Consider the following 17,167-nt stretch of genomic DNA (forward strand, 5'->3'; position numbering starts at 1 on the left):
TCTGGTTCGCTTATTCTAAACATTTTAGGAGTGAGAGAAAAGTGAAGGAAGCCAGATAGAGTTGAGGTTTTTAAATATGTTTTTAATCTCTAAATCACTCCAATCGTTTTTTTATTGACATAATCCAAAAGTTATTTTGAGGCAGGGGTTTTCATTGTGATCAGACTCTCATAAATTATTTGTAAAGTTGCTTTGAAGAAACTCTGATTCGAGCAGGTGGAGCATCAATTCCGACACGTCAAAAGGGGACTTGGATCTTCTTTTGGGATATAATTGTTGCCAGCATTTGTATGCTACTGACCTACGTTATTACATTGATAGGTCAGTTATTTGTTTGAAGGACGTTTCCAAAACAAAAGCCGGCTTTTTGTTCGTCGTTGAGTTTGCGCTTTTTACCGTTCACCTGTCATTGTAGCCTAAAGACTGAAAATGTCTGCTGAAAGGTATTCAACTTTGGATGAACCGTCGCTTCGGAATTTGGTGAGTATGGTGTGAAATAAATACTGCTTTATTTATATTCTGTGTACCTCGGCTCATATTACACTTTACTAGAGGCTAATAATTACACACCTGAGAATAATTGGGCATGGAATCTCAGGTTCTCCCCAGTACCTATGAAAAGGGAGCGACTGATTAGCCACAATAGTGGAATCTGCGATTTGCCTTCAAAATAAGTCACGCATTAAGGGATACAAATAGTGTAATCATGCCATATTTGGACTAGAATTATAAATTGTAATGTTACAATTTAAATTGGAATCCAATTAATTTGACAATAAACAGAACATTGAAATCACACTGTGGATGTATTAGGCTGCATAATTGCATTGGGGGAATAATTACAGTGTCAGAAAGCATTCCACATTTTGTTGTGTTACAGGCTGAATGTAATATTGATTACATTTAGATTTTGTGCCACTGGCCTACACATACTACCCCCATACTATGAAAGTGCAATTATGAAAACATTTTTATTAAGTTGCATGGACTCACTGTGTGCAATAATGGTGTTAACATGATTTTTGAATAACTACCTCATCTCTGTTCCACACAAATACAGTAAATTGTAAGGTCCCTCAGTCAAGCAGTGCATTTTAAACACAGATTAATCCACAAAGAAAAGGGAGGTTTTACATTGCCTCGCAAAGGGCACCTATTGGTAAAAAAAGACATTGACTATCGCTTTGAGCAGGGTGAAGTTAACAATACACCCAGTCACTACAAAGATACAGGTGTCCTTCCCAGAGCAAGGACACCACTCAGGGATTTCACCATGTAGCCAATGGTGACTTTAAAACAGAGTAGCAGGAGAAGAACCTAAAACAAGGCTGGAGTTTGAGTGGCCTAGTTACAGTTTTGACTTAAATCGGCTTGACAATCAATGGCAATTCTTGAAAATGGCTGCCTAGCAATGATCAACATCCAACTCGACAGAGCGTGAATCATTTTTAAAAGAATGTGCAAATATTGTACAATCCAGGTGTGCAAAGCTCTTCGAGACTTAGCCAGAAAGACTTCCAGCTGTAATCGCTACTAAAGGTGATTCTAACACTCCAATACCTTGACTTTGTTGTCCTTAAGCCATGTTGCAACAACTTTGGAAGTATGCTTGGTCATTGTCTATTTGGAAGACCCATTTGAGACCAAGCTTTAACTTCCTGACTGATGTCTTGATGTTGCTTCAATATATCTACATTTTACTTCCTCATGATGCCATCTATTTTGTGAAGTACACCAGTCCCTCTTGCAGCAAAGCACCCTCACAACATGATGCTGCCACCCCTGTGCTTCACGGTTGGGATGGTTTTCTTTGGATTGCAAACCTCCCCCGGTTTCCTCCAAACATAACAATGGTCATTATAGCCAAACAGTTGTATTTTTGTTTCATCAGACCAGAGGATATTTCTCAAAAAAGTAAGGTCTGTGTGCCCATCTGCAGTTGCAAACCGTAGTCTGTCTTTTTTATGACCGTTTGAGCAGTGGCTTCTTCCTTGCTGAGCGGCCTTTCAGGTTATGTCGATATGGGACTCATTTTACTGTGGATATAGATACTTTTGTACCTGTTTCCTCCAGCATTTTCACAAGGTCCTTTGCTGTTGTTCTGGGATTGATTTGCACTTTTCACACCAAAGTACATTCATCTCTAGGAGAGGGAATGAGTCTCCTTCCTGAGTGGTATGATGGCTTCGTGGTCCCATGGTGTTTATACTTGCGTACTATTGTTTATACAGATGAACATGGTACCTTCAGGCGTTTGGAAATTGCTCCCAAGGATGAACCAGACTTGTGGAGGTCTACAATTGTTTTACCTGAGATCTAGGCTGATTTCTTTTAATATTCCCATGATGTCAAGCAGAGGCACTGAGTTTGAAGGTAGGCCTTGAAATACATCCACAGGTGCAGCTCCAATTGACTCAAATTATATAAATTAGCCTATCAGAAGCTTCTAAAGCCATGACATCATTTTCTGGAATTTTCCTAGCTGTTTAAAGGCACAGCCAATTTAGTGTACAAAAACTTTTGACTCACTGGAATTGTGATAGTGAATTATAAGTTAAATAATCTGTAAACAATTGTTGGAAAAATTACTTGTGTCATGCACAAAGTAGATGTCCTACCCGACTTGCCCAAACTATAGTTTGTTCACAAGAAATTTGTGGAGTGGTTAAAAAACGAGTTTTAATGACTCCAACCTAAGTCTATGTTAAGTTAACTATGTTGAGTTAAGCAAAGGTAAAATCCTAGAGGAAAACATGCTTCAGTCTGCTTTCCACCAGACACTAGGAGATGAATTCACCTTTCAGCAGGACAATAACCTAAAACACAATGCCAAATCTACACTGGAGTTGCTTACCAAGAAGACCGTGAATGTTCTGGTGTGAAATGACAGCAGGCTTTTAACCAGTATGTCCAGAAAGCCCCAGAGTCCCAGACAATATAGAATTATAAAAATAAGTCTCTGACACCCAATTCTGCATTTTTATTGTTTTATATATATTTTTTCAAACATTGTTTTCTTAAAGATGAATGTAAATGGTCTACAATTTACCTATGGAGATTAAGGTGAGTCTCAAGATTTTCAGACGACAGTGTAGGTCTATGTTTGATGTATGGTAGATCCTAGCCTACATATCAATGGCATCCCAATTATTCTCATTTTCTATAGACTAACATAGTAGTTTGGTGAGCACGTAGTAGTGCTTGGGAATTTTTTACTGTTTTGATGAGCACACACATTCCTCAATGCACCCCTTGACCCCTTAGGATGCACGTATTTGTAGCAGATTGAGCTACTGGTTCTAGACACCTGGTTCTAAATACTTCTAAATGAGTCTAGACACCCATTTAGAAGCATTTTAGCCAGATTGGTATTGCCTTGCTGAACACTAACAGACAGTACCTTTAAAAAAATCCCAGTTGTGGTGGAGGTGACATGACAGACAATGTTGCTCAACAGGCTTAGTCATAAAATCTTCCAGACAGAAATGCTGATGGACAGGACACCTAGAGACAGGGCTTAATGGTGTTTACTTAAAGGCCTAGAGCAGTCAGCATTCAGTTTTCCTGTTTTAATATGATATTGTACAACAGCTGATGACACCAACTGTCAAAGTGTGTTATTTTCTGATAGTTGCTGGTTGAAAATACAATATACACAGATTGTATCAGCAGGTTTGCATGGGGGAGAGTCCTGGCTTTTCATGGTGACATCACCATGTGATAAATTGGTTATTAGACCAATAAGAAAGAGTTCCAAACCTCTCTGCCAATAGTTTTCAGCTTTCCCCTCCCCACTCAAACCACCCCGACATTCCTTGCAAATGTCTTGCTTGAAAAAGTGTTTTGCTAAAAAGCCATTTTTGCCTATTTAAAAAAAAAATGGAAATCTGTTACAGTAAATTACTGTAATATGTGGTATTGATATGAAAATCGCTGCATTGGGCCTTTAAGGAAACTGCTGTAACATTAGTGTCTTATGCCTCATAACACCTGTCTGTGTGTGATCATTGGAGATGTATTAGTCACCTGGGCCTTATCAGACACTCTTACTCTGTATCTCCCACACACATACAACCATAAAACCAACTACTGTACACACTTCCACAATCCACACTCAAGTGTTGTTGAGGACCATTCCACCTTGGAATGAGGATGGTATAACAGCTCTATTTCCAGCATGTATTCGAGGAACACAAAATTACATCAGTCATATCAGTATCTAAGTCACTGGTAATAATCCCCCAGTGACATCTGATACTGCTGAAAAAGAGAGAATACCTGCCTTGTCTAGTGCTGTTCTGTGCTGGTAAAACACTTAACATCTGGGCTTGCTGAGGTCAGTTTGATTAGCTGGCCAGCTATCAGATGGGGCTCAAGTTCTCCTTTTGTGGCAAGAAATAATGCTCAGGGTTGTTATCCTTATAGGCCACTTTCCCAAGAATTGTTGTTCAGATACAAACACAGTCTGTCTACATGAAAAAGCAAAAAGGCCATCTTAAAATAACATGATTTGCACTGTTAAAATTGCTCATTTTGGTAGAGGAATGCAATCTGTTTGTGCAGAGGCGGATAGGGGTGTGATGATTTGTTGACCTGCTGAGGCTTATTTGATATATTTTCCTGAATGCCGTGACTCATGAATCCCCTTCAGAAATATCAGATGGGAGGTATTGTCTAGGCAGGGACTGTGTTACTTTATCCTCGTAAATTTCGAGAGGGCAAACTTTTACCACAGGCAGAAATTTGGCAGAATGTAAACAGGACTAACATAATATTCCCTCTCATGACGTTCTTTAATGTCCTCAGCTTGAAAATGATCTGAATTCAGTATGGACTATATATGGAATAGTTAGAGACGGGAATATGCACATCTGTAGCTTTAATCGTTTTTCCTCTTCGCACTTCCACACTTCCCGCGTCACTGACCATATTTCCCAACTGAAAGGCGTATGCATTTTCCAGGATGGGAAGAGGATCGGAGGTTTACAAAATGTTGATCAAACCACAGCAGAGGAGGAATTGGAGGAACTTTCCTATACAAATGTAAACCCATGAGCCAGTAGAACGAAAGTAGACTGACAGTGAAGGAAAATATACCCTAAGAAATATACAATATCGACTGAACAAAAATATAAACGCAACAGGTAAAGTGCTGGTCCCATGTTTCATGAGCTGAAATAAAATATCCCACAAATGTTCCATACGCACAAAAAGTTTATTTCTCTCAAATGTTTTGCGCAAGTTTGTGAGTGAGAATTTGTCCTTTGCCAAGATAACCCATCCACCTGTCAGGTGTGGCATATCAACAAGCTGATTAAACAGAATGATCATTACACAGGTGCACCTTGTGCTGGGGGCAATAAAAGGTCACTAAAATGTGCAGTTTTGTCACGCAGCACAATCCCACAGATGTCTCAAGTTTTGAGGGAGCGTGCAATTGGCATGCTGACTTCAGGAATGTGCACCAGAGCTTTTGCCATATAATATAATGTAATGCATCCAATGTCGTTTTAGAAAATGTGGCAGTACGTTCAACCCGGCCTCACAACCACAGACCAAGTGTAACCACGCTAGTCCAGGACCACATCCGGCTTCTTCACCTGCGGGATGGTCTTTGACAAGACACCCGGACAGTTGATAAAACTGTGGGCTTGCACAACAGAAGAATTTCGGCACAAACTGTCATAAACCGTCTAAGGGAAGCTCATCTGCATGCTCGTCGTACTCACCAGGGTCTTGACCTGACTGTAGTTCTGTGTCGTAACCAACTTCAGTGGGCAAATGCTAACCTCCGATGGCCACTGGCATGCTGAAATGTGCTCTTCATGGATGAATCCTGGTTTCAACTGTACCGGACAGATGGCAGACAGCGTGTGGGCGAGCAGTTTTCCGATGTCAATGTTGTGAACAGAGTGTCCCATGGTGGCTTTGGGGTTATGGAATGGGAAGGCATAAGCTACGGACAACGAACACAATTGCATTTTATCGATGGCAATTTGAATGCCCAGAGATACCGTGATGAGATCCTGTTGCCCATTGTTAGGCCATTCTTCCACTGTCATCACCTTATGTTCCAGCATGATAATGCACGGCCCCATGTTGCAAGGATCTGTATACAATTCCTGGAAGCTGAAAATATCCCTTCCATGGCCTGCATACTCACCAGACATGTCACCCATTGAGCATGTTTGGGATGCTCTAGAATGACGTGTACGACAGTATGTTCCACTTCCCACCAATATCCAGCAACTTTTCACAGATATTGAAGAGGAGTGGGACAATATTCCACAGGCCACAATCAACAGCCTGATCAACACTATGCGAAGGAGATGTCTCGTTGCATGAGGCAAATGGTGATACCTTTTTTTTAAGGTATGCATCTGTTGGTGACAGATCTGTACTCCTAGTGAAATCCATAGATTAGGGCCTAATGAATTTATTTCAATTTGATTGATTTCATTATATGAACTTTAACTCAGTAAAATATTTGAAATTGTTGCATGTTGCATTTATGTTTTTGTTCAGTGTAGTAGATACATTTGGTGTATTTAGGCTGACAATGGCCATTATAATCACATAATAACAAAGAATGGAATTCTATGTCTCTCACCAGACCCCAGTGCAGTATGTATGGGACTAAGTTAGGCCTTCACTGGTGCCTGTCCCCCATGGCTCCCGTTGTCCCCCCCCCCCCCCTCATCTCAGATGTGACCACAAACAAGGGTCGCAGAGCTCCCAGCCCCCCCTGAGCTCTACAAAGATGCTTGATGTTTTAAGTGTCACTTTTTTCCATGGAAGAATCATCTCCAAAGGAAACAAAAGGCTGTTTGGGGCTTATTGCTCCAGTTGAGTTGTTTATATGGAGGTCTGATCTGATTTGGCCCTGCTGTTGGAGAGAAGGATGAATGGCGCCAAATGTTTTTTTTTCTCTCCCAATAAAAGATGGCCCACAGCATCCAACTTTTTTTTTAAAGACGCCAGCAGCAGGGTAGCAGTTTGTGAACATAGGATTTGTAACCTGTTGCTACTCAGGAAGATGCTTTAAAAAAGCCATTGACAAGAATTTAACGGTAAAACTGTGATTGGCCTATATTTACAACAGGCACTGTGGAGTCTGGGGTGTGGTTGCTACAAAAACACATTTGGAATAACCTCATACACACACACTGCTGTGCTTAATGAACTAAACAGCGAGGAGGTCATATGGTGGTCTCCCTAACGGTACTAATCTCATGAATACTCTTCCATTCAGTCCACTGCCAGCTGCCTGCCTGCTGGTATATTGCTCATTTGTTCCCCTCTACAGCAACCAGGAAAAATCTTTTCAGTTGGACTCCTTGAACACACACACAATCATCAGTTGGTGTCTTCTCTGGATTTTTGACACCAAACTACTGGAGGCTGGTTCCCGAAAGCTTAAGTACATGTCTAGTGTGAAATGCAGAAAAAGAAGGACATGGTCACAGAGCAGTGACAATTGCTAGGGTCAAGATTCCTTTGAAAATATGTCCCCTAATACTCATAAATGAACATGGAGTCATTTTTCATTTCTGACCTGAGTGTGTGTGCTGATCTGAAATATTTACGAAAGCAGCAGGGGGGAAACGCTAAACTTGTTATTGCTATGTCTTTCATGATTAGCTGCCCCAAAGGAAAGAAAAAAGGAAGTTGTTTAAAACAATTGGGAAACAGACATGTTTTTTTCCGCCATGCGTCCCCATAGAACCATTTTTTGATTACAAGCAAGTGTCACTTTCGAGTGATGTGCGCATCCCGGCACCAAAAAGCTCTGTAGCAGGATAGCTAATGCTAAAGTCAGGACCTTAACAAACTTAAAGAAAATTGCTCCGCCATTTCCTGGTTTAAAAAATTCGAATAGTTCACATAATTTCAGTTTTCTGTGACCAATACAAGCAAGTATAGTGTAGAGAATCATTGTACCATTTTAAACCACTATGAAAAATATTTTCCATAATCCAAAATATTGTAATTTGAGCTGTTTGAAGCTGGTGTACAAACACAAAAACTAAACTTAAGAAAGGGAAGCATAGAAATAGTGGATATAGAACAGATCAACTGCTTCTTGGACTTGCTTTTTTTAATGTAACCTTTTTTTAACTAGGCAAGTCAGTTAAGATCAAATTCTTATTTACAATGACGACCTACCAGGGATCAGTGGGTTAACTACCTTGTTCAGGGGCAGAATGACAGAGTTTTACCTTGTCAGCTCGGGGATTCGATCCAGCAACCTTTCGGTTACTGGACCAACACTCTCACCACTGGGCTACCTGCCACCCCAATGAGAATGATAGATCTATAACACCCATTTCTATGTTAATTTGCTTAAACTTCCATTTAAAGTTGCATTTGATTGTATCAAAACAAAGGTGTTTCTGATGGCAAGAACGCACGCGCAACTTTTTATTTGAACCTTTCCACGCGGCTGGGAAATGGGTATATAATAACCCATGATATTAAATAAATAGTGACCCAGTTTTTCAGTTAAGCTTGTTAGCTGTGTATGATGATTGTTAGTCATTATGCTCTAAGCTGTGAGCCAATGTGACAGACCTGTAGGATGGGCCAGACCACAGGTGTTTTAGACAGGGGTACTGTCAGTGCTGCGATCCCCTCCCTCTTGCCAGGGGCTGCTTTGTCACACCAGCACAGGAGGCAGGGCGCACCTGCTCACTCACATGAGATTGACAGTCTGGCAGATCCCTGGCGTCAAGCAGCCTACCCACTCTTTCTGCGATGCTTTGACCCTGCAGCGGTTACTCTCTCCCTCCTTCCTTCTGTGCTCTAGCCTGTTTGTGCAGGTGATCATCTGGTTAACAAACCTTTTATATCTTATCTCTGAAGTTAGTGTACAAGCTTGGGCACTGAGCTCAACTTTCCCTTTGAACTGATGTTGGTGTTAAGATGGCACCTTCTGTGTCTCTAGTGCCAGATTTACAATACAGAGCTATTAGATTTTCTTTTACACATTGTCCTTGCCAGCATAAATCCAGCAACTATGGGAGACGCCTAACCAGGCCAGTCCAGTACAGCTCGGTTCTGTTTTGCTCAGTGGCGTGAAAAGCGTATTAATCTGTATTGTGTTTTGTGACCGTGATGCATTTTTCATCACTGGATAAAGGGAAGGAAAAGGGGGATACCTAGTCAGTTGTACAACTGAATGCGTTCAACTGAAATGTGTCTTCTGCCGTTAACCCAACCCCTCTGATAGACATGATTGATATGAGGTCTCTCTGTCCCAGGCGCCATGTGGGCTGATCAGCCGTGTAGGATGTCCTGCATGGTGATTTGTGACTGGGCTTGCAGGCTCTGTGACCCACCCTTTCTCTCCAGCGAGAGATTCACATGTTAAAAATAGAGTAATTACACTGTGTGGTTCAGGTCCAGCGATATATGGGACCCCTGGGCTGGAGGTTTATGGCGCTCTGGGCCCTTCTGTGTTGACAGGGGCTTGGGAGGTAAAGAGTGGAGAGAAGGAATGGGTTTGTTTTGGAGACTCACACACCAGTCCCATGTCCTCAGGTCCCAAGAGGCCTGCTCGGAAATGCCAGCTCCATCATCAGAGAAAATTTGAAGAATTACACAGAATTATAAAGTCAGTAATTATTTATATAGGTTTTAGATAAAAGTGGGTATTCTGTTTTCATGTTTGTCTTTCGCAGTAAGTCTGTTACATTCAGAGGCCAAGATTTTGGTTACAGCACACTGGCATTGGAAGGATATAAATTCATTTTTGACTGAAGCCAACCTTTGAGGCATCAAGAAAACCAGCCCTGCCCTGGTTTCCCTTCTGAGGGGCTGTGAGAGGCTGAGGGAAGATGGTGTAGTTAATACTCACGTGTTTTCCATGTAGGCCGGATTCAAGCTGCTGCCTGCCTTACAGATACTCTCACAGCTCCAGGCTGACACATATGCGCGAGCGGATAGGATTCCAGGTAGTGTCCGAGCAGAAACCATTGAGTCTTAGTTTACAACAACCCAAACAACTGCTGATTAGTAGCTGAAATTACCTTTGACCTCTATGGCTGTTTAGAACATTTTATGGCTGGTGTTTTTCTCACCCAGAGCGAGCAAAGCTCTAAATGATGTGAGCAGAGTTCAGACGGCAGACCAGATTCTCCACTGGACCTGTTGTCATTCTCAGGCGTTACTAGTCACTTTATGTTGGACAGAGCGCCTCTATTAGTATTCCGATTCTCAAGTAGAACAAATGTATTCTCTACCTAGTGGCCACTGTCTTACATCAGACAATGCCCAATGACTGTGTTGTCATTGGACTTGTGTGAGTGACAGCCACAATGCTTTGTCCCACTACTTAACTGACAACAGTGTATCACGTCATTGACACATTGGCAGTGTGGTGGTGGTGTCGTACATACGCTCTGACTATAACGTTAGAACGCACTGGAACCAGAGCCACGGAGATGAGGCAGAGCATATTTATTTGATAAGATGGGACATTTCTGTCTCTGCCAAGTGCTTAAAATAGTATTTTTGGCTCAGAAGTGGTGAGAAAAAATGCAATGAACTTTGAGATGGGCTATATTTATAGTGTGGGTTATTTTTAGTCCATTGTATTGCACAATGTTTGATACAAGAACAATCGCTTTGAGTAAATATAGTATGGATGTTTAGTTTAATTTGATTAAATATACTATGTGCTGTAGACTTATGTATAAATTGAAACAAAATACCATGATATTCAGTCAAATATTCTATTTGTAAATCGTGACTCCTTGTAAACCATAAGTGTACATGAAGTTCTTTATATATTGGCAACATAATAAGTTATGTGACCCATTTGTCCTGCAGTTCCTGGAGAGGTAACAGGAAAAGACCAGGCTTGAGCGATAAATTGAGGCTTTGGTCCCTTTCACTACCTGTCTCTCGGTGCTCTGGATATCTGTGTGTATGTGTTCCTCCCAGTCTGACTATGCTTGCTGCAGTTCGGTGCAGTGTTGACAGACTAAAGGGAGGACATCCAGAAAGCTGCAGGTTGAAAAGCAAGAGAGACCTCTACACAGCTGGTCTCTTCTGCAAGACTCTTAACCTGAACCACGTCTGTAAGTGGCCAATGCATAACGGCATGTAATAATAAAACATATGTATAATCCCTCTTGAGAGAGGGGTGTCGGACAAGCTTTTAAGTCCTAATTGATAGGTTAGTTAGCACTAGATCTTAGTCTTAGAGATATTCCACTGTCAGGGCTCAGCCCTGGTCTGGTCTGGCTCTATAAAGTGAAGCAGCAGGCAGGGCTTTGGGGGCTGCTCCCTGCTTGTCTGCAGCAACACCCAGTCAAACGGAAAGCTCTGGATAAGGGATCTTCTTCTCCTAGACGGATGGATAGGGATCTGGTTTGGCCCAGTGTTCCCAGTCTGACTTCACGCTTTGGGGGTGTTGAGTTTGGAAATAATGTCTGTCTTCTGCTTTCTCTGGCAAATACCTGCGTCAGATTCATGGAGCAGGTGTTGTGATCCCAGTGGGGACATTCAACAGATATTTAGAGTCCTGTGTGACAACCCTCAGCCAGCCGTTGTCAGTGACTGCTGGTCCCCCAGCTGCCCTCTCCCCTCTGCCTGGCCATGACAGCCCTGACACTCCATGCCCAGCCAGCCTGGAAACTTATTGCATTTGTGGGGGGAAATTATGATGGATGCAGAACTCTCCCCTGTCCTCTATTACATTATCTTGTCTTTTTTCATCACTTCTAGGATCATCTTAGGCTATAGCTCCTTAGCAGCTCTCCTCTCTTCCACCAGGAGCTGTATATCAGACAGGCCTGTAAAGATCATCTCCAGGTGTAAGATGGGGATTTGCAGACCCCTGTGACACACCACACACATAGTGATGTCATGGTCTCTACCCTCACTTGCCATAACCAATGTCAAGCATAACGTATTAACATGAAAATACTTTTGCAAAAGAAGCCATAGTCAAAACTAAAAACAAACCGGACAGACAGGCTAGTTATTTACAGACAGGGAGAGAGTGAAAGCACATAACTGTGGTTTTAGCCTTCCTGTCTGGAATCCCTCAGGATAGAGGCATTTCCTGAGATCCACCAAAGATGTCCTCGAGCGGATGTTGATATTTTGCTTTCCTTGTTACAGTGTTTAAAATGGTGGCGCTCCCAAAATAAACACAGCTGATTTGTAGATTGTGTTTTTTTTCTGTCTGCCTGCCACTCTCTGCTCCTGTCCATGTTGCGGTGGAGGAGAGGAGGAGGCTGAACTCACTGGGTTTATGCATCCAGCTGATCACCATGTTCCAGTTCTAGAACCTCCCAGTGTGCTACAATCTCTGTGTTCCATCCCATGGTACTTCCCTCTGTTGCCTCCCTGATTAAGACAAACAAGTCAGTCTTGCAGAGCTACCCATCATGCTCCAGCTGGTCCAAGTAGCCGTGCTCTGGGACTTTAGAGTGGACAACGTCAGCAAGAGTTAAGAACCAGGCCAGCTTAGAAAGCTAATGTGACATGGTGTACAATGACGTTCTTTACAAAGATGAGGGGTCCTCTCCCTTTCTTTTGTGCCTGTCCACTCCTCTAATGTAAAGGCATGATGACAGCATTAATACGTTGCTCTAAGCTGCGTGTAGTTGTGAACTTGGCAATACGTTTAAGATCAGGTCGACTTGAACACCCCTCTTATGTGCTGCACAATACGTTTAAGATCAGGTATGGAGATAATGGTCAGAAGAATGGTGATTTTGAGTGGGAGGCAGAAGATTGACACCGGTGAAGATGAATAGATATCGAAGACAAAGTAGGCAGGTCTGAAATGTCTTTACTTGGGGGAGGAATTGGATAAGGATATATAGCGGATATTGGACTGGACAATGAATGCTAGTGTGATATTTGAGGGAGGAAAATGAGGATGAGATATCAAGATTTTATGTTAAAAATAAAGAGATGGTTGAAATCAAGGAGGGAGGTGCAGAAGACTGAGGGAGAGGACAGTGAATGTGAAAATGTCTGAGGTTTGTAGGGATGGGGATATGGCATGGAATATAACCATGTATCCTTGAACTCTCTTAGTTTGCCTGTACACCAGAGGAGGCTGGTGAGAGGAGCCATATTTTTTTAGAGAGTTGGTCCAGATCACGTGAACCATGTTTTCATTGGACATACAGTATTTAGAAACTCTATACCCCCTTGGATTTCTTCACATTTTATTGTGTTACAAAGTGGTATTAAAATGGATTTAATTGACTTTTTTTTGTCAACTATCTACACAAAATACTAATGTCAAAGTGGAAGACAAATTCTATAATTAGAATATTAATTTAAAAAATAAACTAATATACACTACATTACCAAAAGTATGTGGACAAATGCTTGTCGAACATCTCATTCCAAAATCATGGGCATTCATGTGTAGTTGGTCTCTCCTTTGCTGCTATAACAGCTTCCACTCTTCTGGGAAGGCTTTCCACTAGATTTTGGAACATTGCTGCGGGCACATAGGCCTGGCTAGCAGTTGGCATTCCAATTAATCCCAAAGGTGTTCGATGGGGTTGAGGTCAGGGCTCTGTGCATGCCAGTTAAGTTTTTCCACACCGATCTTGACAAACAATTTCTGTATGGACCTCGTTTTGTGCATGGGGGCATTGTCATGCTGAAACAGGAAATGCCTTCCCCAAACTGTTGCCACAAAGTTGGAAGCACAGAATCGTCTAGAATGTCATTGTGCGCTGTATCATCAAGATTTCCCTTCACTGGAACTAAGGGGCCTAGTCTGACCCATGAAAAACAGACCCAGACCATTATTCCTCCTCCACCAAACATTACAATTGGCACTATGCCTTGGGGCAGGTATTTGTCCGTCAGACTGCCAAGTGGTGGAGCGTGATTCATCACTCCAGAGAACGCATTTCCACTGCTCCAGAGTCCAATGGTGGCAAGCTTTACAGCACTCCAGTTGATGCGTGGCACTGCACATGTTGATCTTAGGCTTGTGTGCGGCTGCTCGGCCATGGAAACCCATTTCATGAAGCTCCAGACGAACAGTTATTGTGCTGACGTTGCTTCCTGAGGCAGTTTGGAACTCGATAGTGAGTGTTGCAACCGAGGACACACTTGTTACGCGCTACGCACTTCAGCACTCGGCGGTCCCATTCTGTTAGCTTGTGTGGTCTACCACTTTGCGACTGAGCAGTTGTTGCTCCTAGATGTTTCCACTTCACAATAACAACACTTACATTTGACCGGGGCAGCTCTAGCAGGGCAGAACTTTGATGAACTGACTTGTTGAAAATGTGGCATCTTATGACGGTGCCATGTTGAAAGTCACTGAGCTCTTCAGTATGGCCATTCTAGTGCAACTGGGGGCACTGATCTCACGTCAACACTCATGTCGGTGTGCCTAGCTAATGATTGACTACCTGCACATGCAACACTACCAGAACGTGTGACTCTACTTTGGACCCTAACACACCCAGCATGATCAGGCCCGAGTACAGATCACACAATAGCATGAGGTCTCCAATCCTCTCTCAGAGCATCATTACTCTCCCGTAGGGCTTTCCTTCATATCCTGTACCCTCCACACACACACACACACACACACACACTCACTCCTATATCTACCATCTCTTTATTCATGCTCACCAGAGTGGAAAGAGGGACACTGTTCGTTCTGGCCTGGCCCTCTGACTGTCCTGCCATGTAGCTCTGAGGTGGGATATTTTCCCGCTTGCGTGGAACTTCCCTGACAACACAGGCCTGCATGAAGAGGATCTGTTTTCCCTCCCTCTTTCATATCTCATCTCTCTTTCTTGCTCTGTCTTCCCCCTCTCCAGACATTGGCTGCACAGTATAGTGAGGTGCAATCTGACCCCGGATTCTTCGGGAACATATTAGAGGCCTTTGTTTTGGGTGTGGTACTGTATGTATGACTTGAGTTGTTTGCTAGTGGCATCAGGGAATGATTCATAAGGTTTTACCTGTCTTTTATGATGGACTTTGTTCTCTTTTATCACCGTCGATGGCTAGTGGAGGGATGCCAAGGTAATAACATGATGTTGGAGAGCAGGACAACCAAGGCCCTCCAGTTATATATGTTGTTTATCTCTGTTGTCTCGATCACTCTCTCCTCTTGTTTGTTTGTTTGTTTGTTTCTGTCTATGTCTTGGCTTGTGCCAGGCTGGCTTCCTCAGTGGCAGCTGGTAATCTGCTCAGGCTCTGACTCTCTTCGAGTGTCCTGTGGCCTTATAAGGACAAACTGATTCTGGGCTAACACTGGATTCTAAAGCAATGATCCGATCTGCTGCTTTGGCTGCACTCTAACCCCCGTGCTGGAAATTATTACACCCCCTCCACCATACACACAAACACCCGCACACATTTTTCATCATTTGTTTTTAATGTTTTTTCAGCCGTACTCACTTGAGCTCTTGCTGGCTGCCCGTCAGGGTTCCCACCCTAAACACTCATTTTGATATAACTGTCAAATTAACTAAGTAAAAACAGTTGAACTGTAAATGAGAAATACTTTTTCATTTACAAACACCCGCTGTCAGTCAAAAGGTTAACGACACAGCCTGAGGATCTGTTGTGCTCTGAGACCGTTGTGGGAGGAGGAAGAGGAGGAGAGGGGGATTCCTGCCAGACGTAGGCTGTGATGTAGCTAGAGACTGGAGTGGAGAAGCAGCATGACGTTGCTCAGGCCGTGTGATTGTGAGTCACTCAGTACCATGGAGAGGCTGGTGGCTGGTCCTCCTCTGCCCTGACTCACAGCAGTGAGACACTGTGTCTTTGTCGGTCTGCTTGCCTGGCCGTCAGCCTACAGGGAGAGGGACCAGAGCAAGGCTACTGCACTGAACATAAGTGTAGAACATTCAGTCCTAACTCCTGACTATGTCTTTCACGTTGTGGTGGTATGTAGATGCTCTGGTTTGTTTTTCCTACTGTAGTGTTTCACCACAGGCAGAGACTGGCATGGGCTGGGTGCTGGGCATCCTCAGGAGCCTTTCCCCAGCTGGTGGGCATTATGAGCGGGCTCTGGTGCACCATAATCACCCTCTATTTGACCGTTATTGATTGAGCCACAGCTGAATGCCTTTATGGACAATTTGGGAGTTTTAATTCCATGGAGATGTATTTATTTGGTGTGCTGTTAATCTACAGGAAGTTGACTCACAGAGGGCTGCGTGCCTTAACGAGGTTTCTTATGAAAAATTAGGATTGTCTGTTTCTTTTCCTCGTGTGTACCACAGTATATTTACAGAGTCATTTGGCAGGTTTCCTGTGGGCCATTCAAACAGGGTTCTCAACTTTGCTCATAACTTCAGAGGTTTGATGGAGGAAATGAAAAGTGTTGAAATGTCATTTGTTTGCTACTTCAATAACCTGACTTTGAGGCTGCATGGTAGAATCCACTGGCTATCACATGATTGGCTGCCTGCCCTTCTTCATCACCCTCTTCTCTCCTGTCTGCGACCCCCCCCCCCCCCCCCCCCCCCCCCCTGTTTCCTAACGCATCACTCCTCGTGCCCAAACCCTACCCCTAACCACCTGAATCAGGAGACTCCACCAAGGCCACAGTTCAGTTTCCTGAGAGACTGGTTGTGTCATGTCTCTTTCTGTTGTGACTCAGCGTGCTGACGTTCTAATGATGTTTACTGTAGCTTTCTACTGTGTGTGAGCCATTGCTAATCTCTTGTACTTGATTCATGCACATTTCCTCCGGATGTCGTGAACTGTGACATAGCATTTTGGCTTCCTTCCCTTCCCACCAGTGTCACGGTGCTCAGGACAGAACAATCCGGTAGAGCGGAGTGCTCTTGGTCCAGCAGAGAGCTCAGTGCGGCTACAGAACATTCAGTCTTGTGAGCATAGTGCCTTGGCTCAGGAAACGCTGCCTTCTCCATCAGTATTGTTTGGTTTGACCAAAGTGACGGTTGGTAACCCGGGAGCAACAGCGGTTCAGTTTGATAAATGCACGTTGGAGCAGGTTCTGAACTGTGGACTTTGTTCAATACTTTCCTTCTTTGATTCTCCCTTCTCTCCTGCCATATTCTACTACAGTGGGTTCCCTGTATATGGGTTATACAGCTCTAGGGGTCAAAAGTCAAAGAACTCTGTGTGTGTTTCCATGTCTGGTTCTGCAACAGTTATTGTGTTTTTCTTGGCAGACGCCCAAGTGAAA

The 17,167-nt window shown here is 43.2% G+C and overlaps 1 protein-coding gene across 7 annotated transcripts in view; it reads left to right on the plus strand.

The window, feature by feature from the left end:
- The window catches only part of LOC109880121 (smoothelin), an 82,976-nt gene continuing 65,809 nt past the window's right edge, over window positions 1-17,167 (plus strand). For 3 of the 7 annotated variants that reach the window (XR_004209040.1, XM_020472381.2, XM_031820921.1), the window contains exon 1: window positions 1-480. Coding sequence is in view for 5 of the 7 variants with exons in the window: in XM_020472381.2 (XP_020327970.1) it covers window positions 430-480 (51 nt within the window). In the remaining 2 variants the exon portion in view is untranslated. The remainder of the gene's footprint in view (window positions 481-17,167) is intronic. The other 4 variants (XM_020472368.2, XM_020472374.2, XR_004209034.1 and 1 more) reach the window with 2 other exon arrangements.

This window comes from Oncorhynchus kisutch, linkage group LG3 (assembly GCF_002021735.2).
Source record: "Oncorhynchus kisutch isolate 150728-3 linkage group LG3, Okis_V2, whole genome shotgun sequence".
NCBI lineage: Eukaryota > Metazoa > Chordata > Actinopteri > Salmoniformes > Salmonidae > Oncorhynchus > Oncorhynchus kisutch.